The sequence below is a fragment of the Podarcis liolepis genome (genome assembly GCF_965112155.1).
Source record: "Podarcis liolepis genome assembly, chromosome: 2".
Taxonomy (NCBI): domain Eukaryota; kingdom Metazoa; phylum Chordata; class Lepidosauria; order Squamata; family Lacertidae; genus Podarcis; species Podarcis liolepis.
Genome location: NC_139555.1, coordinates 81,550,150 through 81,576,193, shown reverse-complemented (window position 1 = coordinate 81,576,193; position 26,044 = coordinate 81,550,150). Strand labels below are relative to the sequence as shown.

The window sequence follows — 26,044 nt, the reverse complement described above, 5'->3', positions numbered from 1 at the left end:
CATTAGGTCCAGTTGTGACCGACTCTGGGGTTGCGGCGCTCATCTCGCTTTATTGGCCTAGGGAGCCGGCATACAGCTTCCAGGTCATGTGGCCAGCATGATTAAGCCGCTTCTGGCGAACCAGAGCAGCGCACAGAAACACCGTTTATCTTCCCGCCAGAGTGGTATCTATTTATCTACTTGCACTTTGACATGCTTTCGAACTGCTAGGCTGGCAGGAGCAGGGACTGAGCAACGGGAGCTCACCCCGTCACGGGGATTCAAACTGCCAACCTTCTGATCAGCAAGTCCTAGGCTCTGTGGTTTAACCCACAGCGCCACCCGCGTCCCCATTCAATGGATAGCACAGTTCTTAATACTCTTGCATTTATGTTTCCCAAAACTAAAATAGAAAACCAAACTTCTGCAACCTGCAGATAGGTTGGAATGGAAGAGAATGTTGCTCTGAAGACAGAATCACAGAACTGTAGAGTTGGAAAGGACTCGGAAGGCCATATCGTCCAACCCCCTGCAATGCAGGAATCTCAACTAAAGTATCCATGACAAATGGCCATCCAACCTCTGCTTTAAAACTTTCACAACCTCACAAGGGAGTCCAATAGAATGTTGAATGGTTCTTACTAAAGGAGAATTATTTGTGTCCTAACTACAGTGGTACAGCTCAGATCTAACTTTGCCATATCTGTGAAAAGTGTGTGTAAACAAATGAGTTTTCCAGGCAGACTTGGGCTCTGGCACGTCTCTATTTCTAGAGATTTGGTATTATCCATGAACTTACACACTGTCTTCATCTCTTGTCCTTTGAATCCCTGTGTAGACTCCATATCAAGGGGGAGGGGAAATAGGGGGAAATAATTAAGCAGAAAGTTAGACATACTCACAGCAATTATGTTAAAAAAATCATCATCTCCCAGAGTATCCAAAATGGACGACACAGTCTGCTTTGCAATTGTCAGGCGGAGTCCTTTCATGCTGCCACTGACATCCACTAAAATGACTACATCTTTGGGAGAAGTGGCTGCCTGGATATACCTGGATAAACAGGGGAAGGAGGGCAGTATAAATTGAACTTACGAGATTGTAGCTCCTGACCCCCCTGAAAGTTTTAGTAGACAGCTGTGACCTACCATTTTCGATTTCTGCAATCAAATGCAATGACTCCATTTTCATCTGGCTCCCATTTAATTCCTGGAGAGAGAAGGAACAGGGCAGTATAGCAAAAACAAATTTTTATGTTTCAAAGTTTGAAAGAGAAGTCTGGTATTCTTATTCACTGTCCAGACTGGCTAAATGCTTTTTCTTTGTTGGGGTGGGGAATGATAATTGAAATAGCTACATTGCAGAATTCCTCAGAACTGACTTTAGAACAAAGGCCATTCCCACACCACAGTTAGTGTCTTTCACAGGGTGATTAAGATACTCAATATGCTCGAAGACGGGAACTGGCAGGGCCATGTTGTGCCAACGTTCCTCCTCTAAACTAACTTGCCAACAGGGATTATTGTCATCACGCCTAATGGTATTACTCACAGGCTGGGTGTCCAGACATTTTGGTACAGATCCTACGATCATACTGAGGTAATGTCTCTGATTAGTGGATCATAGAAAAGTATGTTAAAGGACATTACCGTTGTAATTTTTATTCACTGTTACTGTTACTACTTGGTATTCAAGTCATGATGGAGGAAAAGAATTAACCACACTCTAATAATGGCATTAGGGCTGCAACTTATGGGATGAATTTGTGAGTGTTTTATCATTGATCACAGAGTAATTAGAACCATATTTCATAGAATCATAGAATAGAATAGAATCATAGAGTTGGAAGAGACCACAAGGGCCATCGAGTCCAACCCCCTGCCAAGCAGGAAACATTTGATCCTTCCTAGTGACATGTGGATATCAAATAGAGAATAATCAAACACATTTCCTGCTTGACTGAACTGTGGTGCTTTCCAGTGTCAAAATGTAAAAGAAATGGAAATAACACTGCAAGGAAGTGAAATCTGCCAGGTTAAGGAGTCAGTCCCAAAAAACTGAATTAAAGAGCAATGTTAGAAAGCTTTAATCTGGGTTGGCTCTGTCATGCAGCACAGTGAAGCAACCCAGCTCAGGGAGTGCTATTAAAACAGGTACATTTTTATTGCTTGTAGGCAGTTCAAGTAGCCTTAGCCATTGAGGCTGGATTTTATGTATGATGAGATATTGAAACTGAATTTTGATTGATCTAACAATGAGGTTCTACATCAAATTCAAGATGACTGCCAATATGGCTGTTGCTGTTTTTAAAGTATGAAGCCAAATGAATTTCCTGATAATCCACAGGACCTGCCTTCCCAGGGGAGGGGTGAAGACTCCGAAGGGACTGAAGGATGGTAAGAGAGTTCCAAGACAGGTGCTGGGGGAGCTGTGGTCTTGATATTTATGGCTTAGTATGTTTGCTGACTGTTCCTTTCCCCATTAATTACCTCCATGTTTTTGAGCACCAGACTCTGGGCACCTGAGTAAAAGTTCCACAGCAGCTGTTTCCCAACAAGAATCAACAACTGAAAATTATTACATATATGAAATTAAACATGGTCTGAAATCTGCCTGACTACATTGGGAGAATGTGGGGGAGAGAGAGAGAGTGTGTGCCCCTGGAACAGAAGAAAGCAAGATGTATTGCTTGGTGCTGCAAGTTGTGTTGGCCTCATTTGGGATCTATTTCAGGTAGCAAAATGTTCTGGGCCAACATTGCCTTTAATATGTGACTTTTTAAACTGAAACTATTTAGGATGAATATCGTTTTGATTGTTGGGCTAGCTAAGAGCCAAACTACACATACAGAAAAGCATGAGATACAGTTGTCTTCAGGCTACAAACAAATATCTGAATGCTCCCAATGTCAGAAACTCTCTTCCTTGAAAGTACCTTGAAAGCATGGCAGGAAGAAATGCCTAGTCTTCCTGCTGACGAGAATTTTTTCTAAATGCTGGGAATTTTTGATGGGGCATTCAAACATGTGACCTCACAATTTATGCCCAAGTTATATAGTTCCAGGAGGCCTGAACGTATAGTTCAACTCCAAGCAATAATTTGGGATTAAACTCTGAGGATGTAATTTGAATACATTGTAATCCTACTCTGGAGTTCAATTCAAACTTCAGACAAATAATAAGGGAATTAGATTTCACTTCTGAAATACTGATTATTAATGCTATTCCATTCAGATATCATGCTTAGAACCTGAACCAGGTGTGAAGAGGCAGCGGTGATGGTGTTGTTCCCCTCAGCATTCAGAAATAAAGCAGAAACACTGAATGGGAGGCATAGGCTTGATGAGGAATCAGAAAGATGAAAGCTGAGTGGACCAGAAGCAGAGCGAAAGGAACCATAAGGACACATTTCCCTTGTAGGGTGAGCACCTTATAGGCTCAGAGATAAGAGTGTGGTGCCCTCTAAAGCAGCATTCAAATAAGATGGGAGGCGAGCTCTCACATATAGAATAGTAGGGGAACAAAGTCCCAATAGTGAGCCTATAACAGGATATTAGTGGAACAGTAGGGGCAGAAAGAAGGACAAAGGACAAGCCCAGGGAAAGAGTACGGTGAGCTCTTGTAACAATGGCCCCATCCGGTATAAACTAAACACAGGGTATATTGATGCTCTGAGGAGACTTTGGGCATGGAAGGTGGTGGATAAATCTAGAGTAAATATAACACAGAGGTGTGTATTTTCATTACTGTAATAGTTATTATTATTTCTTATTGGTAGAAGGCCATGCAAACTTAGACTTCTTCGTTTTGCTGTCTGTATAATTTTCTTAAATAAATAAATACACAGAGGTGAGCAGTCATTTTTCCCATTGAGGATACATTCCCTGGAGGGCCATCTGTGAGAGCCACACATGCCAGCAGTGGGAGGCATGAAGACAGCTGTAGAAAGGACCACTTCTTTTCCTCCCTCCCAACCACTCAGTTGAAACAGACAGCTCTTACCAGATGTTTGAACTGATCATCTGCAGGGGGCTTATGAAATTAGTCCAAGGGTCACATGAAATTACAACAGGAGTCGTATGTATCTCTAGGGCTGCTGATTGTCCAACCCCAATCTAAGCCATGGTTTGAATTTCCAAATATGTGCATGAGCCATACTGGCTTTCATTTTCCAGCTGTTCAGCACTCTCCCATCTTCCCATGCTGAGCAACAACTATAATTATGGTTTACCAATTAAGACACATGATTAATCATAGTTTGCTGAAACCATTGATTCTGATTCTGGTTTGTCAGAATATTTGTTAAATCAAATATAAAATTAAACATTGTTAAGCTTCCTTAACAATGGTTTAGTGTAATATCTGGATAGGATAAGGTTCGTGGTTCAGTGGTAGAACATCTACCTTGCACACAAAAGGTGTTAAGTTCAATCCATGGTATCACCTGCCTAAAACCCTGGAAAGACACTGCCAGTTAGAGCAGACAATATTGAGTTAGACGTAGTACTGAGCTAGAAGGACCAAGGATCTGACTCAGCATAAAGTGGCTTTCTGTGTTCCAGCCTGAATCATTAACAATGAGAGAGTTCTCATTCATTAGCAATCTTATACTAGACATGATCCAGCCAAAATGTTTTTAAATCACAATAATTTTAAGCAACCACTTAACACTTGAACTGCATAGTTTTTTTTAAAAAAAAATATGCTTAATTTTGGTTGGATCGTGTCCAATATAAATAATTTCATTTTAGAATGCCAAGGTGTTCTAAATAGCTTATTTGTCCCTATGGGAACCTTCTGCAGTAAGCCCCTAGTAATCAAAATTTTCAGATGAGAAACTGAGGCTAAGGAATAATATTTGCCCATGGTCAGCAAGTGAATTCAGAACTGAGGAGAAATTTAGAGCTGTGTTTCCTATGTACTTTCCGAGATATTAAAAAAAAAAGTAACTCCAGCACATAAATCCTTAGAATGAAAGCCACAGAACTTACGTTACTGTGATCTGGATTTGCAGAGATTTAATTGCAAATTATTGAAAGGAGGACACACAGAGTTATCAACTCAAAGCCATTCTATTATCACAAGATAGGATGGTTTGTTGTGAGATTGGTGCTGTTCAAGCAAACAAGTTTTTCACAACACCCACACATTAGCATCACAATGCCATCCAGTATTATTTTCCTTGCTTAATCTGGTTTTCAGCCTTTCTGCAGAAAATACAGTACTTTTTTTAATGTTTCCAACAACGCTTTTGCAATTTTAAGTCCAAGTTTGACAGCACTCATAGTCTATAATTGCACTGCATATTTCTGTTTGATATAAATGGCGGCAAAATAAAACACATTACTAATGCTTCATCCTTTTGAACAAACACCAATCAAAACAGCTAGCAAAATAAATATTTGACAGCAGAGAAGAAATGGTGTGCTCATATTAACTGTATGTAAGAAAACCAGGAAACAGTTAAAGTGCTCTAAAATTATCTGTTTAACATCATTATTTTTACTTATGTGCTTTTATTGCCACAGCTGCGGTGTCAGCACTACCGCAGCCTCAAGTCATGCTTTCTAAATTCCCAAGCAAAATTAAAACTTCCTTTCTATTAAAAATTCAAATGTTGCTGCAGTAGGAGCGATATCCTAAGGGTTTCAGCTGTTTCCTTCCTCCAAGAAAAAAGAAGAAGACTATTTGCTGCTTCAGAAGGTCTTGGAGTATATGCCTGAGCTAACGGTGCCTACACTCAGAACAAATTCAACTTGGAATGAATTGCTCTGATCCTAAGTCCAGGAAGCAGTTCACAAGAAGGAATATGCCAGCAATACCTTGGAATATGTGATTCTGCTACTCAGTACAAGCAGAGGATGGAAGAAGAGCAGAAGGGTGAGTCAAGAAAGGGTCAGTTCACTGGAACACAGTAAGCCAAGAATGTGTATCTTCCTTTTCAAAGAGCAATAATTTACTCCAGCCAAGTACTGTCCATACAGTACCATAGCTACTTCACTAACAAAAGCAAAAATAAAAATAAAAAAAATGAACAGAGAAGGCTCTTACCAGGGTGGAGGGAATCAATTCCCCTCCCCAAAATGTCTTCTTACCTGGGTATTGCCTAAAAAAGCCCTTTGCGCTTCCAAAATATTGCCATATAAGGGAAGGGTCACGGTCAAAGTTGTCAACAAACACTTTGTTTAATGATTCAGACCAAAAGACTCCGTTCACAATAGCAGGATCTGAAAAAGAAGGAGGAGAAGGTGTGAGAGAACTTTGGTTGGGTAATTAGCATCCAAGAACATCTTCCCCAGCAGCTGCAAGTTGTGTGTTGGCATCTGCCTGCCTTGAAAGAAAATGGAAGAGCACACCTTCAAGGGGTAAAGTCAAGCTGTTGGAGAGTTACAGCACCTGCTATGGCTGTAGAGACCGAAATGGGAGAGACATGTTTTATTGCAGGTGGGGCAGATCAAGGTGCCCAATATTGCTGCTAGAAGAAGACTGCGGCGTGTGTTTTTTCTGTGCTCCTCCCAGTGGTCATTCCTCCTCTGGTCACTGCTGTGGATACATGACCTGACTGTCTCCAGGTCCCCAGGTACTGCGATCATCTGCAAGGGATTTCCATATGGCAGGATTAATGTTGTCAGCCTTCATGTCATGATTGCAGAAATCTTTGTAATGCAGAGTTGGTCTGCCAACAGCCCTAGTGCTGCACCCAGCTTCCCATAAAGCACGTCCTTGGGAATCCTGCCATCTTCCTTCTGTGGACATGACTGTGGGTTGGCGGGGGGAGGGAAACTGACAAAGATTCTTATAGCAATCTAGCCAAAGGTTTTAAAAGTCATTTTAAAAAATAACTATCGGGAGGGGGAGACACTTTAAAATTCCTCAATGTCAGTGCAGAGAAACACATGCCCAAGCGTTCAGTACAGTAGTTCCAATGACGTGTAAAATAATGGTTGATCTCAATCGGCTTAGTTTAATGGGGTAATTTTGATGGAGTGGAAAAGAGGTGAATTGTTTTCTGCACTAACATTCATCAAGGAAAACACTAGGAGAGGAGGGAGCAGCAAAATTGTCTGAGCTACATATCTTTGAACTAAGCTTTCATCTAAATATTTATATTTACAAGCACATGCTGTTCATTAAAACAGAGCAGACTTTGTTTAAAAGACGTGTCTCCCTTGAGCGGCATGCTTTTCTAAATATGGGAGGGCATGAAAAATTAAAACCAACAATGCCAGAGATATCCTGGACAGGAACCATTGTTCTAGTTGAAATAAAACCGGGCTAAGAGGTCAGGGATCATCAGTTTGGAAAGACAAAAACTACCAATTTTTATTAGTTGAAGCACAACAGCCAAATTTTCAATCTTATGCACTACAGATGTACCCAGGTCTGGGAACTGAGGAGTTGAAAAAGTCGCTCTGAGAGAGCAGGCACATAGTTTGGGGACGCTCCTAGATCCATTCTCTCTCACTGGGGGCTCAGGTAAGCTCTGTGGTGAGAAGCACCTGTTATCAGCGTAGTTCTGTTTGCCAACTATGCCCTTTCCCATATAGCCATAGTTTAGTCCAGGCTTCCTGAACCTCGGCCCTCCAGATGTTTTGAGTCTACAATTCCCATCATCCCTGACCACTGGTCCTGCTAGCTAGGGATCACGGGAGTTGTAAGCCAAAAACATGTGGAGGGCTGAGGTTGAGGAAGCCTGGTTTAGTCACTGTGATTCATGAAGTGGTTACCTCACAATTGGACTACTGTAATGCACTCCATGTGGGGCTTCCCTTGGGATTGATTTGGAAACTGCAGCTGGTACAGAATGCTGAAGCCAGGTTGTTTCAATACTAAAATAAATAAGGTAATGAAATATTTTCCCTGTTACTTTAATCACACTTACCACAGCAAACTAAATGTTAATCACTAAAAGCACCAAACTTTACATTTAGGAAGTTGAAGCCAAATTGAGGCCATTAAGAGTTTGTGGTGGTTCTCAGGAAGAATACCCTCTGCCCATGCTGGGACAGCATAAGATGTTTGGATGTGAGGGGATCATCCTTGTGTTTTCTTTTCTCATAGCAGCACCATAGCCACACAAAAGTGTTTTGGAGGGAAACAGCTGCCATATTTCTCACCTCGGGAAGCTGAGACCAAAGGTCTTTGACTTTGTCTTTCACTGAAAGGGGTGCATGGTTCACCTGGCTCTGCTCTCTTGCAAAAGGGAAGAAAGCCAACAATTTTGGCTTTTCCATTCCACTTCCCTACACAAGGGAAACAGCCCACCATTTATCTAACAATGGAGCAAGTAGGAAGATTTCTCTTTCACGCTACTGTAGTTTTAAATGGTGCTGCTGGAGTGCGGAAATGTTTGTTGCTGCCACTGACACTAGATGTAAAATTGACCTCTATGTAGAACAGGGGTTTTTGGGTGGTGGCTTCTCACCTGAAAAAGAAAGTCACTTCTATCTGCTTGGGCCTTTTAGGATAGCTGCAAAGATGCTTCTTTTTAAACAAGCTTATAATGGATAAGGGAAATGAGGAAGCTACATTTGCTTTGCTTTGCTTTTGATTCTTGTGCGACTCGTAGGCTATAATTGCTTACTTTTAAAATTTCATCATTGCATTTTTATAAACCTACTTGCGTTATTATTTTGCTGTCACCTACCCTAAGAATCAAAATAACTGAAAACAAGCTATATGTTTTTTTTTAAATAAATGAAATGGAAACTATTGGCTGGTTTCCTGTGAACATTTCAAAATGTAAGTGGAAAAAAGATTACCTAGGGGAGGATAATTTACCCTAGGCTATCCAATAAATCATTTTCCAAGCCAGAGAATGAACACAGATCCAAGTCCATAGAACATGACCAAGTCTAGTTCTATATTCTCTGGATTACATTGACTCTTAAAATGACCAGATTATACCTACTCAACCTGTAGAATATGGAGATCAAGCCTCCTGGGTATGTAAAAGATGATGTTGAAAAAGACTATTAAAATCCTAACCATTTGTCATGATTAAAATTTCACAGCAGCTCTTATAACAATATGCAGAAGACTTCACTATTCATTCTATATTCCACTTCCATGAATTCCTTAAATTGTCACTGCTTTATCTGAAACATTTTCTCAATCTTACGGGTACTCTGTATCCTCTACTACTTAGATGTGAAATGTGTAAATTATTTTGGGAGCAGCAATAATGCAAAGCAGGGCGGAGATCATCATCCTTCTTTCATGGAATAGAATCAGAAGCCAGCAAATTTAAAACAAATAAGAAGCCAGCAAAATGAAGCAAATATATTTTGCTTCTCTGTCAGTCCTTTAAAGGCCTCTCTTGATTAGCCTTTTTCAGAGAAGTTTCCTGGCAACAACCTTTGCAATAAAAAACCCCCGGAAGCTTTCTCCTTTCACCCTTTTGATAAGACATATGTGGCAATGTACAATTTGTTTTAGTGCCATTTCTGCAGTTGCTATCAGGTTCTTTATTGATATTTAATATAAACAGTGCCTGTGGACAAACAGGTACACTGACAGGAATCTGAAATATAATTGTTCAAATGCATGTAGCAATTAAGTTGTTGTCATAGATATTATTGACCCTAAAAGGTAGAGCTGAGACAAAGACTGCATTCAGCCAGAACAAATGCAATACCATGGAATGTACAAAGGGAAAAGAAAGCTCACTGATAACACTTCTTGGCTCTTATATTTCTTCAGCTGATTAATATTCTATGGCCATTTAAATGTGTTTGTTTTAACTATTTATTTTGTGCTTTTACCTTGCATTTTTATCTTGTGAACCACCCTGAAATATTTGGATGAAGGACAGTTTAAATCATCATCATCATCATCATCATCATCATCATCATCTAATGGTGGGCAAAGCCCCATTTCCACAAGCATTATGCATTCCAAAAGATAGGTCTGTCAAAATAAAGCATATTTCTAAATAGGTAAAGGTAAAGGGACCCCTGACCATTAGGTCCAGTCGTGACAGACTCTGGGGTTGTGGCGCTCATCTCGCTTTATTGGCCGAGGGAGCCGGCGTACAGCTTCCGGGTCATGTGGCCAGCATGACTAAGCCGCTTCTGGCGAACCAGAGCAGCGCACGGAAACACCGTTTACCTTCCCGCTGGAGCGGTACCTTTTTATCTACTTACACTTTGATGTGCTTTCGAACTGCTAGGTTGGCAGGAATATTTCTAAATAATATGCCTTAAATTCCAGATAGTCTAACTCAAGCATCACACACCTGCTATCCACAAAGAGATATACAATGAAGAGTTTACAAGCAGATCAGTTTTAACAGGGGCTGGAGAGTAGTAGTCTCCCCTTCCCACAAACCCATACCTGGCCAGCTCTTACCAGTCAAGGCCAAAACAGGGAGATTTTGGGAGAAAACTTGGAGAAAAGGGAGACTCATCTGTCATCTCCAGGATACATGGCGTTTCCATGCGCTCTGGCTTTCTTCACGGTGTTCTGTTGCGCCAGAAGCGGTTTAGTCATGCTAGCCACATGACTCGAAAAGCTGTCTGCGGACAAATGCTGGCTCCCTCGGCCTGAGAGCAAGATGAGCACCGCAACCCCATAGTCACCTTTGACTGGACTTAACTGTCCAGCGGTTCTTTACCTTTACCTTTTGCATGACTATCTGCAGTGTGTGTGTGTGTGTGTGTGTGTGTTCAAAATAGCGTTTAAATTTCTGTGGAAACTAGGGTTTATTGCTAGGCTATGGAAATAAGAAAGTTTAAGAGTTCACGTGCTTTTTGTTCTAATTGCAGCATGAAATGGAACAGAATTAATTATTGCCCAGACACAAATTTGTAATGTTCATGAGTCTGGATAAATTGGCAGACTATGTTGTCCAGACATACTTCATCAAGATGATTTTGATGTATGCGGCAAACTGTGACAGCGCTGCATACAGCCAGGTTTTAAGGCATCAGAATGTGCTGAAGCTATGCACAGCTGCACATACGCTCACAGGAATCAGTAGCATAAGTTTTAGAAATGTCTCCAGTTCACTATGAATTGCCTGAACATCTGGAGTTTTACATAGACAGCCCCTGGATGACCTGGGAAAGCACTTAATCAAGATCGGCTTTATTCGTGGCTGGCATCTGTGTCCCCACGCCCCCATCTCTTTTGTTTCAGCAGTAGGTAGCACTAGTTGCTACCATGCACTCCAAGAACACTGTAAGAATAACGCTAGACAGTTATTCTAGGGTAGCCCTGTTTTGCCTTAATACAACTGTGCTTTTGAAAGCTTATAATCACTGGTTCCATCATTGTGCCCCCCACTCCCAAAAAAACTAGGGTGCTCCTCGCTATTTAAAGGGTGCCTAAATTATTACAGAATGTTGGAGCTGGAAGGGACAGCTGGAAGTTATGTAGTCCAATTTCCTGTTCAGTGCAGGATGCAATTACATCCATAAGAATATGAGAAGATCCTGTTGGATCAGGTCAGTGGTCCATCCTGCTCTCTCAGTGTCCAACCAGATGTCGATGGTAAGCCTGCAAGCAGGACCTAAGTAGCTCAGTCAGTAGCTCAGAGGATGAGGTCATGGGTTCAAGCCCCACCCTGGGCAAAAGATTCCTGTCCTTCAGGGGTCTGGATTAGATGACCCTCATGGTCCCATTCAACTCTAAAACTATGATTCTGAGCATCTGCATATATGCTTCTAGTGAAGGAAAACTCACTATCTCCCAAGGCAGTCTTTCCTGCTGTCAAACAGTTCTTGTTAGAAGGTTTCTCCTAATGCTTAGCCAAAGTCTGTTTCCTTGTTATTTCTCGTCCTGCCTCTGGAGGCGCAGAGGACAAACCTTCCTATTTTGCATGCCAGCACCTCAAATATTTTGAGGACAGTGATCATGTCTCCCCTCAATCTTGTATCCTCCAGACTAATCAGACATCATATGTGAAAATCACCCATGACCTCCTAGCCTCATCATGATACCACTTTCTGTGGAGATGAAACTCTAAAGATTTGCTCCTGAGACCTGATTCCCAGACTGATTTGCCCATATTCTGTGGCTAAAATTACAGTATGGAGACAGTTTATGTGTTTACTCCTGAGACAAACACGGATATGCCAAGAATCTGGGAATAGTTAAGCATGTTCATGTCTGTCTCATTTGTAGACAGGCTAATAAATCCTCCCCATGTTGCAAATGTTGACAGAGAAGTGATTTGTGGGAGTGCTTCTCTGAGGCAATTGTTAGCATGGGAAGTAGCCTCGAATGGTGATAAGGAGTTATTTTCAGCCTAATTTTTGTTTCCCATCCAAAAACTATACCAACGTTTTGAATTCATCTGGGTACAGATTTCATTTCGCATTAAATTGCTTATGAGCTTCACAGCATATATCAGGGATGGAGCCAGAGTCCTGAGCAAAATCAGACTAGCTGGGCAGAGTGGGTTTGGGATCTGGCCTGCCTAAAAAGCTAGAGGGCTCTGAAAGAACAGCCCGCTTCTGTTGTTGCGCTCCTGGCAAGGGTATATTAAATGATCACCTTCCCCACATGGTTTAAGATCTTCAGAGTGTGCATGTGTTAGTCAGACATACCGAAGTCCCCTTAACCCAGACTCTATATTCCCCACTCCCTCTCTCCCCCTGGCTCAAGCAACTTGCAACAGCCTTCAGGCAATGGAGCCCAGCCAAGGAGCTCTGCAGAACCCATTAATAAATCAGTTTAGTTTCACCATGCCAGGTATGGAACCTTACATCATATCTAACAAATCTTGTGTTAAAATTTATCCAGGTCTTGCCTGGATCCAGTATTGTAGAAACAAAGTCTAATTTACCTTGAAAAAATTATGTTGCTCAGATTCTCATTTCCAAAGATACCTTCAACAAGTGAGTTTATTCATTAACATAATGTTTCAGATTCTCTGCTTCTAGTGCTGCTTCCACATTGGGCATTTCATGTAGAATAGCCTGTTTTCAGCCACAGGGTACTATAGGACAACATACACCCTCCTCTCTTCCAGCTTCTGCTGGTGGAAAGAGCACCACTGGTGGAATGGCTCTGCCATAGCGGAATCCCCAAGCTGCCTGTGATGGCTGAGACACAATGCTGGCAGTAGCCAGCAGAAATCCCAGAAGCAGGGTGTTTTGCACCAAGGGCATACTTGAAGGTTTCACATTCATAGGATCAAAATCCCATGGGTACCAACCTTTGGGATTCTCTGCTGCACCAATCTGGAAATGGCTGCAGCAACTTTTCTCCCATCCCTCACAAAATCCCCTGGCTAAAGCATGTGTGCCAAACTCAAGGCACTAGACTACACAAAGGTACTTTTCAATGCCCCCCAAAAGATGACAGAGATCATAGAGTCATAGAACTAAGCTCCAAGGCCCCCATCAGACCAATGTTGTCTTGTTCTCTTGGATTTGGTATTTAAGGAAATACAGCACCCATGGCTCAGGGACTTAACACATTCCATTCAGGATCCAGTGATTTCTAACGTAAGGGGTTCACATGAAACTCTTCATGCATTAAAACCAAGCTCAGGAATTATGAGAGTTGCAGTCCAGCAACATCTGGAGGACCACAGGTTAGCTACTCTTTCAGTAAACATTTATGCTGTGCTCCACAGCCTTCCTGGTTGCCAATGCGTTCTGATTCGAAAAAGGTCCATGGGAGGAGTTGCTTCATGCTATCTTCAACTGGGCTTTAATTGGTGCTTTTGTAATCACCTACCCAGGTGGACTGTTTTGCATTGCTTTAACACAAGCCCTCCTACAAAACACCACATTCCTTTGGTAAATAAGGGCACTGTGGTCAGATATAATGAGCTTCCACCTTTTGATTTGGGGGAAGTATATAAAAATAGAATTCTAAAATTCTGGAAAACTGAAATTAAGCTTGCAAGCCAATGTACCATGCTAGTTTTATAGAACTCACAAAATTGATTTTAGTTATTTCTGAATAAATATCAGTGTTGTGCTGTATGAACTGCTTAATTTATTTCTAGAAATACTGCACATTGCATAGATTGGGTTGTTTTTGTTTTTATAATGTATTTTGTGTGTAATTAATTAATTAATTAATAATAGAAGAGCTCAGGATACTACAAATCCAGATAAATTAAGTTCAGTGCCTAAATAGAACTCATTTTGAATTGTGTCCAAGTAAAAATAAAAAGAACAAAAAAGATTGTATAATCTAAAAAAGAAAAGAGAGGGAGACAGAGAGCAAGAATTTGTAAATTCTCAAACCTAGTTCTTAAATGTTGTACACTTCAGCTAAGTATTAACGCTAAGCAAGTAGAGGGCATCTTTTTTCTTTTCTTTTTCCACTACAGTTCCAAAGTGTGATCTGTTTTATATAGAAAGGAGAAATGAATAATTACCATATTCTAAGATAACAGAGTGAAGAAATCCCACCATGGAATAAGTGCTTAAGAAAAAGTGTGCATGTATCTTTTGTAGATCTTTAAACCTTCCTTCTATACTATAAATAAATGTTGTAATATTTACATTTGCCTCACAACCATCTGAATGTAAGCCTGGCATGGCCAATCCCAAAGGACTTCAGAAAGTACTGATTATGACGTCATTTGCCATCGAGTGCAAAGGTTTAGACTAGCTCCCAAATGCATATTTTCATGGCAGCTATTGCATCTGTTTTTGGTTGAAAGGGCAAAATAGTATTCCGTTATTCATACAGAAAGCAATACCTCTAGTCCAGAGATCTGTGTCCCCCTACCAAGGATTGCACTCTCATTTATTTATTTATTGCATTTTTATTGTGGCCAATCCGGGGGTGGATTGATCACAAACTGGACAAGGGGTAGATTTTTAAAAACAAAACAGAAACAAAAAACAGAAACAAATGAAACATCCTCCTGATGAGAACTCTTCAGATGTATGGTGTAAATATATTTATTTCATTTAGCCCATCCCCGGAGCTCAGCCACTTCGTCCCTGGTGTGGGGACTGTGGCTGAAAAATCCACAGCAGTGAACTGTGAACAAGCAGGCTATCAATTTAAACAATGGAGCAGTTTTGCAGGAACGCAGGCTTGGAGGGAAGCTATTATAAATAATGGTGCCTCAAAGAAAATAGCTCTGTGGAATACAAATAAAAATCTATTCCTGCTTGCGAAAAGATTAGATCAACTTGTTGAAAGAAAGCTGGTGCTGGAAAACATCAATACATGGTGCACTCAATTTACATTATAGGCCATTTCTACAAAGTGCTGCTGGTATCTCCCCACCAGTATCTCCCCAACATGTAACTAATGCCTAGAATCAGGGCTACTGCACATCCCACTCACCTCTTTTACCAAACAAGATAAACTGGGATGGGGCAGAGTTGCAGAGAGACACAGTGCCTTTTGGTTGTCTACTGCATTTTCCCAACCCCTTTGTTTCATCCCCTTTGTTTATATGCTTTTTCTCGATGAACTGAACATACTGTACCAAACAGATCATATGAAATACCCACAATGAGATTTGAAATAGCCACGTGATCTTTTTGTTTTACTTGCTAGGGTCAACGTTTGATTCCAAAATTACAACATGGGGGCACAGACGTGAGTTTATTTAGAAATATATCACTCTTAGGCACAACCACCTTGAGTCTTAGCTTCCAATTTCGTTGGAGAATATTTTTAGCTCAAGAAACCTATTTCTGTGCACCTGGAGGCTTCCTAAACTTTTCTTTCATGGATTTTGTGGCTTCCCATTCCTCCCCTTTGTTTATGCTTGTGACATCATCAGGTCTGCCTCACGAACCCCTTGAGAGTATAATACTATTATAAAAATCTTGCACAAATGAAATTACTTAGCTAGGGAGGGGGGTCCCCTGCCTAAGATACAAGGTACAATTGCTATTCCAAGTCGCACACAATCTAACAGCAAACTTAATTTACTGTTTCATAGATGAAGAGAAGTACAAGGTTGCATGCCGCTATATCCATTTTCAAAAATCTGGTGTCCAGCATACAGGTATTTTCAGCTCCATGGTGCATAAAGGCTTATCAGCCATGGAAGCTAACAAATTAAACACAGCGGTGACAGGTGAAATTTTATTTCAAGTTTTCACTACTAGGCAGGAAGATAGATGTATATATATAGACTATATATATAGTCTATATATATAGACTACAATCAATATGCATCATTCAAGGGATGAAAAATTTCTAGTTATAATATCCTAGAAAATAGGTAATCTTAGCTTGACAGTCACTTGGAAAGAGCTCCTAGGGAAGTATGACTGAATGATATTCATAGCTCCTTTTAAGTGGCAAATTGAAAAAACCCTACTTCATCAAAAGTGGCTGTGGTTCATCACATTGCAATATATTTTTGAGAAGGCTCTATACACTCAGAAGAACTTCTTCTCCAAGGCAATCAGAGCATTGATTACAGTTTGCATTTATCAACTTTCAGCAAATCAACTCATAGTGTGTAGGGGAGCCAGAGAAAGCCATGAGATGGGGTTACGCCCCCCCCCACGTGGCCTTCTCTCCCTCTCACTGGGCCATTAAAGATTAAGAGACCTTTTAAGTTCACTTTCAAAAATCAAAGTTTGGAGTCTACCATCACCACAACTGCTGAGCTGGGAGAAGAAAATGACAAAATCAAACTACAAATGCGATAATGGTGATAATAATGAGCATGGCTAAGTTAGGGCCATTAACTTCTATGGGTTTACTCAGAGCAAAATCTAATTGAACGCCACACTAAATATCGGCAACTGTGAAGGACAACAAATTCAGCTCTGTGACAACCAGCTGCCTAGCCCATCCAAAGTGTGCATTGAAAAGTGAAAGACTTGTGTTGATATTAAGCAAACTGCACAACCGCTTCTGAGGAAACATCTAGCCATGATATCGCTAGATTGCCAATGACATCGCTTGGGGGCTGCACACTCATTTTGTTTGGGAGGAGAATTGCCTCTCACATTCCTCCCCATTCCACCCAGCAACGAGAGCAAGTGTCAAGTGAACATGAATTAACTGAGTATAACTCAGACTCTCCCAAAGCACCTGATCTGTCCTCAGAATACAGAGCAACGTTAACCAGGTGTCCAGAAATACTGTGTTCCACTAAAGGCAGTATAACACAGCTCCTCCATTACTTTATCTCCACAGGGAAAGGGACACACATACAGCCAAAGCTCAGACTGGGTCAAGCCCTCTCCCCAGAATGTAATAACTGAATAGGCCCTCAGGATTGCTCTGAGGATTGTTGGGATGATAAATGAAGTAAGAATTGTTAATGTGCTATAGAAACCAAACGTTAATATTTTCCCTTAAACTTTTGTTCCAACACTGGTTTTGTTTCCAGATTAGCAGACAGATGGATTACAGAGTGGGGAAACAAAAGATCCCGACTTTCTCTTTTTCTTTTCTTTTGGAGAGTTGCAATCCTGTATCTGACAGAACGGTACCAGCAAAACTGGCCCATTTAAAATGTCATATAGATACATAGCTTGTCACTTTATACGGTGTGAATGAGTATCATTCGCTGCAATATAATGATTGGAAATTAGTCAAGTTTTCTCAATGTCTTTCTTCACATGATTGAATTTCCTGTCCTACATTTTGTGCGATCCATATGTTTTGATATAAAAACTTGATAGCACAGCTTCAAATTTTCGGCAACATATTGTTTGCTTTATATTTGTCAGTTGAGCTGAAGTAAAACATATCCCCCGCTGACAGGAATGCCTGAAAATATTCATGGACTTTACCATCTCTCAAGGAAAAAAACTCTATAATTCTGGTAACACGGATAAAATCTTTTCCTGCGTTTTCTAGAAACTCACTGCAGTACAAAGGGATTGGGGGGGCAGCTTCAGAAATAAAAATGCACCAAAAGTATACAACAATATCTAGCTTTGGTGACAGAGCAGCAGCCAGAAGTCATCACTTAAAACAGAATTTGATTATTTCCCCCTTATTTGGAACAGGATTGAGAAATGTACTTTCTCATGAATTGCTTTATATTTATTAGCTGTATTTTGATTTTCTACAAAGGTGTTGGACTTTAATATATTGGTTCCCAGAAGCTTCTTTTAGCGTCGCTTAAACTCTCACAATGACTAGCTTTATCAAACTACTTTCTTGCGTGAAGAAGCAGCTTTAATGTCATACAATGGAGTACTTCCACTTACCTTTGTTGTACATGTTGGTTGGCACTTGGACATCACTCAGGGTAACATTCACAGGCAAGTTATTAAAATGGTCATTTGGTTCTAGGATGAATTCCTTCCCCAGTTCTAAGAAGTTCCCATCTTCATCCCGCTCATTAATGAGGACAGCATTGAAATATTCATACTGAAAAAAGAAATCCAGTAATGACATTACCAAAACAGCACTCTTAAGTACTTTAAGCATGTTTATGCACTGCTTCAGTATTCATTACATCCTATGATATACAATATTTGGATGAGAATGTAAGAAGAACCCTTGTGGATTAGACCAGCTAGTTGAGCACTCCATTTCCTTACAGAGCCCAATCAGGTTCCTCTTGGGAAGCCCACTAGCAGCACACAAAGACAATAAACCTCTTTGGCCCCCAAAAGTATAATGCTTATTGTCAGGGAACTGCCATCGGAAGGACGGGAGGTGGAAGGGCTCACACAGGTTGGGAGAGACTCAGCAGCGGAAGAGGGAACCAGCAGGGGGAGACGAGGTGATCCGAGGGAAAGTGAGCAGGAGGGATGGCTCAGGGACACTTCCAGCGAGGGTAGTGGGGAGGTTTCAGGACCTCCTGTAGGGACACCCACCCCTCGCCGGAAACTGTCACGCAGAGAGTCCAGAAGACGTGTTTCCGTTAAGGAGCTTTTATGTTGGAAGAGATTTCGAAAGCAACCACTTTCGGAATCTGCCAGCGACTGACGGAGCCATGCTTAAGGGGCTCTGTTACAGACAGAGGTTTGCGGACTTGAGCAAACTCTGAGGGACTTGGATTTTACGCACAAGCAGCTCATCATCCCATCACACTTATGATCGGATATTGCATCGGAGGTTGCATATAAACCTCATGACTTGCAGCCATCAACTCCTTTCTGTGCCACAGCTTTTACCTGATGGCTATGGCACAATCATATTTATTACATCACATGTTGAACATATAGCCCATAGCCAAGCCAAGTGTTTCACAATTACATCAGAACAAATGATTGCTGCAGGCCAACAACAACCAGGTGCAGACTGACTCTGTGAGCTCAATATTTATGTGCAGTTGTGGATTGAACATTAAAGATGGCACCTAGTTGAATGTGGGTGCCAAAGGAACAACACACAACCTGCTCAGCATCAGTGCAACAAACACATCCATCTTTATATTTAAACCTAACTTGTATTGAATAACAATTTTTGAAGTCTAAGCATTCGTTCTTTTAATGATTGGCCTTGTAATTATTTTTAGCCAAATGAGTTGCATTTGTGGTGTAATTAGTTTCCTCTTTACTACAGGCGTATATACCCTGATATGGCATTTGAAGGAGAAAGATTTGCAGATTTCTGGATAGGCTTTAGCCTTTCTTCAGACATTAAATAAAAGATAAGCAAAAGCAATTTAGATAAAAAATATTGATTATTTTTGTGTGTGACCTAGGTCAAACAAGAATTCTATCAAATTCTATACAGAGCAAACTAACCTCTCGGTTATCTTTCACTCATAGGGAATTTTTTAAAAGTGAAAGTAAAATAATGAAGAAAATATAATGTTAGAAGACGTTTTAACTGTTTTTGTTACTATAATATTGTTTCAATTTTGTATTATTATTTGATAATCTTTCAAAATAGAAAAATTAACCAACTATAATTCTGTTTAGTACTATTAGCATAAATTACTCTGGTTTCTCTTCAGATCGCATAAATTTTTCACCTTTACTAATGAGGATCTCTATTATTATTATTATTATTATTATTATTATTATTATTATTATTTTATAAACACCGCCCATCTGGGGGTTTTCACCTTTCCCCTGGCACAGTAACCAGGTGGGAAGAACCTCACACCAAAATGCAACATGGGTAGTAGTTATAGATTGTGATGGCATCTACAATACCCACAAAATACACAAAATACACAATACCCACAAAATACACAATTATTATTCTTTTTTTAAAAAAAATAATCATCCTACACAGGATTGTGTAGTGTTGACTCCTGGAGAGGCCTACTCACCTGCAGTGCCTCCTATTCCCAAGAAGCCACTTTAAAGGTAGCATGGGAGTATGGAGTATGGAGTGCCAAGGAAGAAGAAGAAGAGTTTGGATTTGATATCCCGCCTTTCACTCCCCTTCAGGAGTCTCAAAGCGGCTAACATTCTCCTTTCCCTTCCTCCCCCACAACAAACACTCTGTGAGGTGAGTGGGGCTCACCAGGAGCCAGTACTATTCTTGTATCATTCTACTGTTTCACCCATTTCGTGATGTTGGGTTGTTGTTGTTTTCGTTGTTTTCACACTTTTTAAAAACTGTATTTTATTTTTTGGTGTAACCTACCCCATGAACACTTGAGCATTTGTCACTGCAAGTGTGTGATATAAACTGAATGAATGGATGCTAAATGAATGAATATTAAGCAAAGTATTTCACTTAATAAATAAAATGAAGCCACTTTCCTGCTTTTCAAATCCAATACTTCGTGTCCTGTAGATGTATAATAATGAATAGCATTTTCTTTATCTCTAGCTCTCTGTGGCAACCATTGAAATATATGTACACAGTGATCTTTCTCATTCTTAATATCCTCCCCTAGCTAATCATACACGGCCCCTGTAACATTTCCTCTTCTTACACACTCGAATTATCTCTCATTTGCCAAGCTGAGTAGCACTGTCACTTCATGTGGCCAGAATACTATATTGTTTTAAGATTGGGGAATTATGACAGGAGAGAGTTTAATGGAGCCAGACATGCTGCTGGAACCTCCCTTAATCACTTGTGGCAAACTTTCCAGGTAATTTTGTGGGTGGAGCAGGGGGGCTAGGGAGATTTCTGGTAATTAAACTAGATAAGCTGGATTTTCCCTTTATTCTGAAAGGGTGCATGACTTTCCCTCCCCCAGCTGAGGATGATGTAACCGCAGTGTCTGTGAATGGAAACAACAAAAATATTTCTAACCCACCCTTCATTATGACTGATCTCAGAACAAGTTACAGATTAAAAATCCATCCAAATTCAACAATCACAATGTGTGTGGGGGGGGGGAATCCACTTAATAACAAGACCAGATAAAATGAATATATTACAACCAAATCCTTAAAATACAGATCCTGAAAGCACAGAGTGGGCTATAACCTAAAGCTAATGTCCTGTGAATGCCCGAAGAAACAAATAGGTTTTCGCTTGGTGCGAAAATAATATGTGCCACTAATGATAGGGTGTTTCACAACTGAGGTGCTACCTCAGAAGGCCTTTTCCCACAGCCAATAGGGGGACAATTAAGAAGGGCTTCCTCTGAAGCTCTTGGTGCATGGGCAGCCCAGTACAGGCAGAGGGGGTCATCCGGGTATAAGGTCCCAGGTTGTTCAGGCTCATTACTAGCACCTTGAAAATGGCCTTAAAGCATACTGGCACCTAATGTTAAGTCTTTCAGAAATGGTATTATATCATTCTGGCCAGTTGAACCACTTAACACACTAGCAGTCACTTTATGCACGAATTTGCAGAAAGTGTGGAACGAAGAGATTAACCAAAACAAGTTTCTGCCTTCCCTCAAAAAACCTTATTATCTGCATTTGGAGGAAGTCCATGGTGCCTACACCATTTGCTGAGAGTGGAGAGGCTGAGGTGCCAATCCACCTACTCACTCTCCTTTTCTCTGCCCCCCCCAACACACCTGAAGGTGGGTACAGAGGGCAGCCCAGTATGAAAGAGAAGACCCACCACCTGCACCCTATAATATTTGGGAACTGCCTCTCTCTGGAGACTTGATGTGAGGCAGTAGATTTGGGGTGTTTAAGCTATGTTTCCACCTATGTTCAGTTGGTATACTTATAATATACACATCTAACACATAATACATATTAACACACGTTACAAAATGTCAATATGCTTCTTGTGACCTTCATCCAAAGGGAACAGTCCTGCATAAGCACTGTGTCCCTGGAGCTTCTCAATGCCTAGAGACATCTGGCATAACAAAACTTCCACCTGAGCGCAGAACTTTGGGTAAAGCACTACTACTAAAGGAGTAGAGATACCTGCTCAGTTCTATCACTTTACTCATGCACATTTATTTGCTTTTCCTTTGCTATATAACAGCACTTTGCATCCAAACCATATTTTGATGTTTACAGGAGGGAGGTCTGCACAATATTACTTGCATTCAACTTGGCATTGATCCATTAGCAATCTTTTCCCAAGTACCACTTTTCTATTTATTGTGTAATCATTTTTATTATCATCTTATCTTTCAAGATAACAACTCTCTCTCTCTCTCTCTCTCTCTCTCTCTCTCTCTCTCTCTCTCTCTCTCTCTCTCTCTGTCTGTCTGTCTTTCCCTCCCCACCCCACCAGGCTTATATAAATATTCAGGTGCTGAACTCCATCCAGCCTCTTTCAACAGCCTTCTTTCGGAAATAGTGACTACTGACACAATAGGTGCAATGTCACACTGGAAAATTTTATTACTTGGTTGACTTTCCTCTTCCTCCTCTTTTGACTCCCCATTCCTGCCACAAAGTCATGCTTCATATGCACACATGTTCTCTTTATTGCCCATTTCCTGGGTGCCTAACACCTTTTTTCACATACTTCCCCCCCTTGCTCTCTCACACAGAGGAAAAGAGCAGTGCGAGCAAGTTGGAAGGGAAACGTCATAGCTAAAGGAGAAGAAAAGTTAATGTATCCAATCTCCTATCTCCTTGGCTAGAGTGTATGCTAATAATAGAACTTGTGAGGTGCTTCAGGATGGGGGTGAGTTTGCCCCCCATTATTATTATTTTTCCTCACCAGGGTGTAATTAGTATCCTCAGCCAGAAACAGACTGCGTTCACTAATGCTTATACGATAACGCTGGGAAAATCCCTAGTGGAGAGATTAAGGAAAGCTCTTTTTTTAGACAGAAGTCATGTTGTACAGCATTTTCTCTTGTGAACATCTGCAATTGATTTTGAGAAGGAAAGTGTGTGTGACAACTGAAAGGTGGTAGAAGGAAAATTAAAAATAAAAATTGGGTTTTTAAAAAATGGAAAGTGAATCTATCTGGCTGGCTCTCTGACACCACATTTGAGATAATGCCCCAGGGAAAGGTGCTAAAAGCCATATTTGCTGACAACACAGATACTCGGAGCAGCTAAGCTCTAAGAGAAAATGACTTCAATTCAATCTTGTCAATAGAGGTCAGCCTGTAATACAACCTTAACAAGGTGATTCCAGAGACAGCACAGTACGTTGTGTCTAAAACATATTAGCCTAATAAACAACAAAATGGTTGTTTACATTGGGACAAGCCCAAGACAGACGGTGACATGATCACAAAGTGAGATCAATTTAACGGACCTAGAAAGAATAACAATAAGAAAATATTGGAATGTAACCTAATAGCAAAAGTACTTAATAATTAGCATTTATATGGTGCATTTCAAAGGTTCAAAGCAATCCGTATATATTACAGTAATGAATCAACAATTCAGCGTCACAGCTATTATTATTTCCTTATTGTGCATGAGAGAGGGAGAGGGAGTGGCTTATAAAAGGTACTTAGTGAGTTCATAGCTGAAATACAGAGGCTGGCATGGTTGGACACCTGCCAAGACCCAAGCCTGAGAAGAGGACCTACTGCAGACCAACGCAGACCCCATGGACCTCTTGCCATTGCCCCCTACTCACCCACTCTGTCTTCCTGGCATGCAGGGAGAGCAACAGCAAGCAGTGGATTGAGCAGCTGCCCCTTCGTGCTCACTCATCTGACCTGTGAATAGTGGTGGTGACTGGGACCAGATGCAGAGGGAGAGCATAGTTGATCATCGTGCTCAATGGCTGACCAAGGGAGGGGTCTATTGAATTCCCAACCAGATCTCCTAAAAAAAATCCCAGACTGACCATTGGTGAGATTAGTGTTGAACCAGTGACATGATGGCTTGCACTTCTTATTCCTACACTGGAGTAGCCTTTAATAACAAGTAGAAGTCATCTAGCAAAAAAATTAGTGTTGATATTCTATTGCACTTGTGCAACCAACCAAAACCTTCTTGTACATGAGTACTGCTTACATAGTTCACACAACATTTCCCTTGTGTGATGACAGTCAGATGAGGGAGGTAATTCTTCTGAAGTGGGGCACCTCTTATCATAATGCTGCTATACAAATGTATGGTATGAACACACTTGGAATAGCATGTACAGTTCTGGTCACTTCGCTTCATAAAGGATACTGGAAAATATTCAGAAAAGGGCTACCAAAATGATCAAGGGGTGGTGCAACTCCTCTTTAAGGTTAGAATAAGGTGCACTGGATTATTGCAATGCACTCTATGTGGGGCTTCCCTTGTGCTTGACCTGGAAACTACTGTTAGTGCAGAACACTGCAGCATGGCTGTTGACAGGAGTGAGACCCTGCCAGCATATAACACTTCTACTCAGAAATCTGCACTGGTTGCTGATGCGTTACCGGGCCTGGTTCCAGGTGTTCCTTTTAGTATATAAAGCCCCTAACGGCTTGGGACTAGTTTACTCATAGAATCACCTTACCCCATAGATGTCAACTTGACCACTTGGACCTGTGGACAGCGTTTGAAACTCAAATTGTTCTAGGCATGTTTTGCGACAGGTAATTTCCTTAATGTGGGCAATTTTTTAACTCTGGGAGTAGTACTGCGCCTAAGGTTTCAGATTAAACTGCCACTGCTGGACCAAAAGGAGGAGCTTTTTCTGCCTCCCCACGTCCAGCCACTCTCTGAGGACTGGAGAAGGGACCCTCATAAGAATATTAAGGGGAAGTATGGCTTTGTTTTTTGCAGTCTTCAGATGAGGACTAGACTACAGTGGTACCTCGGGTTAAATGCTTAATTCGTTCCGGAGGTCTGTTCTTAACCTGAAACTGTTCTTAACCTGAAGCACCACTTTAGCCAATGGGGCCTCCTGCTGCTGCCGCGCCGCCGGAGCCTGACTTCTGTTCTTATCCTGAAGCAAAGTTCTTAACCTGAAGCACTATTTCTGGGTTAGCAGGGTGTGTAACCTGAAGCATATGTAACCTGAAGCGTATGTAACCCAAGGTGCCACTGTATGTGGAAACTGAAGAGAAGATTTTAGCTGCAGTTCATTCATTTTCAGCTTTGTAAGGTAAAGGTACCCCTGACTGTTAGGTCCAGTCGCAAATGACTCTGGGGTTGCGCGCTCATCTCACTCTATAGGCCAAGGGAGCTGGCATTTGTCTGCAGACAGCTTCCGGATCATGTGGCCAGCATGACTAAGCTGCTTCTGGTGAACCAGAGCAGCGCACGGAAACGCTGTTTACCTTCCCACAGGAGTGGTACCTATTTATCTACTTGCACTTTCGGTGCTTTTGAACTGCTAGGTGGGCAGGAGCTGGGACTGAACAACAGGAGCTCACCCTGTCGCGGGGATTCGAACTGCCGACCTTCTGATCAGCAAGCCCTAGGCTCTGTAGTTTAGACCACAGCGCCACCCGCGTCCCTTTTCCAGCTTTGTATTCTTGTTATAAAAAAGCAGCCTAGACATTCATTTGCAGCGCCCATAACCTAGGTTTAAGGTGCCATTATCTCCTAGCTTTCATATCTCTGTTTCTAACACTGCCTGCAGAAATTGCTACAGGTGCCACATAATACTCATTCCACCCTGTGGAACTCCATTTTGGAACTCCCTAACTGTTAGCTGTACTCTTTTTGACACTTGCTTAAAACTATATTTTTATGCAAGCCTATCGAGACACACTGATGTCAGCATATAGTAGATTCCACAAGCTCCTGCATCAAACCACATCAGGTCTCCACACTGACTTATTCCGAAGTAAATGAATTTTCCTCTGTGATGTGCAGCCTTGAATTGCAGTTCCTGCTGTTCTTCTAGAACATCCTCCAGCTTTGTTTGATATTAGACAACATAATTAAGCAATGCTTAAAATCATCTAATGCAGCAACTGGTGA

At 41.2% G+C, this 26,044-nt stretch overlaps 1 protein-coding gene across 4 annotated transcripts in view; it reads right to left on the bottom strand.

The window, feature by feature from the left end:
* The window catches only part of CACNA2D3 (calcium voltage-gated channel auxiliary subunit alpha2delta 3), a 482,706-nt gene that overhangs the window by 260,908 nt on the left and 195,754 nt on the right, over positions 1-26,044 (bottom strand). For all 4 annotated transcript variants that reach the window (XR_014522462.1, XR_014522463.1, XR_014522464.1 and 1 more), the window contains exons 5-8: positions 18,092-18,254; positions 6,074-6,205; positions 1,128-1,188; positions 882-1,032 (exon numbers count right to left, since the gene is read on the bottom strand). Coding sequence is in view for 1 of the 4 variants with exons in the window: in XM_083489214.1 (XP_083345340.1) it covers positions 882-1,032; positions 1,128-1,188; positions 6,074-6,205; positions 18,092-18,254 (507 nt within the window). In the remaining 3 variants the exon portion in view is untranslated. The remainder of the gene's footprint in view (positions 1-881; positions 1,033-1,127; positions 1,189-6,073; positions 6,206-18,091; positions 18,255-26,044) is intronic.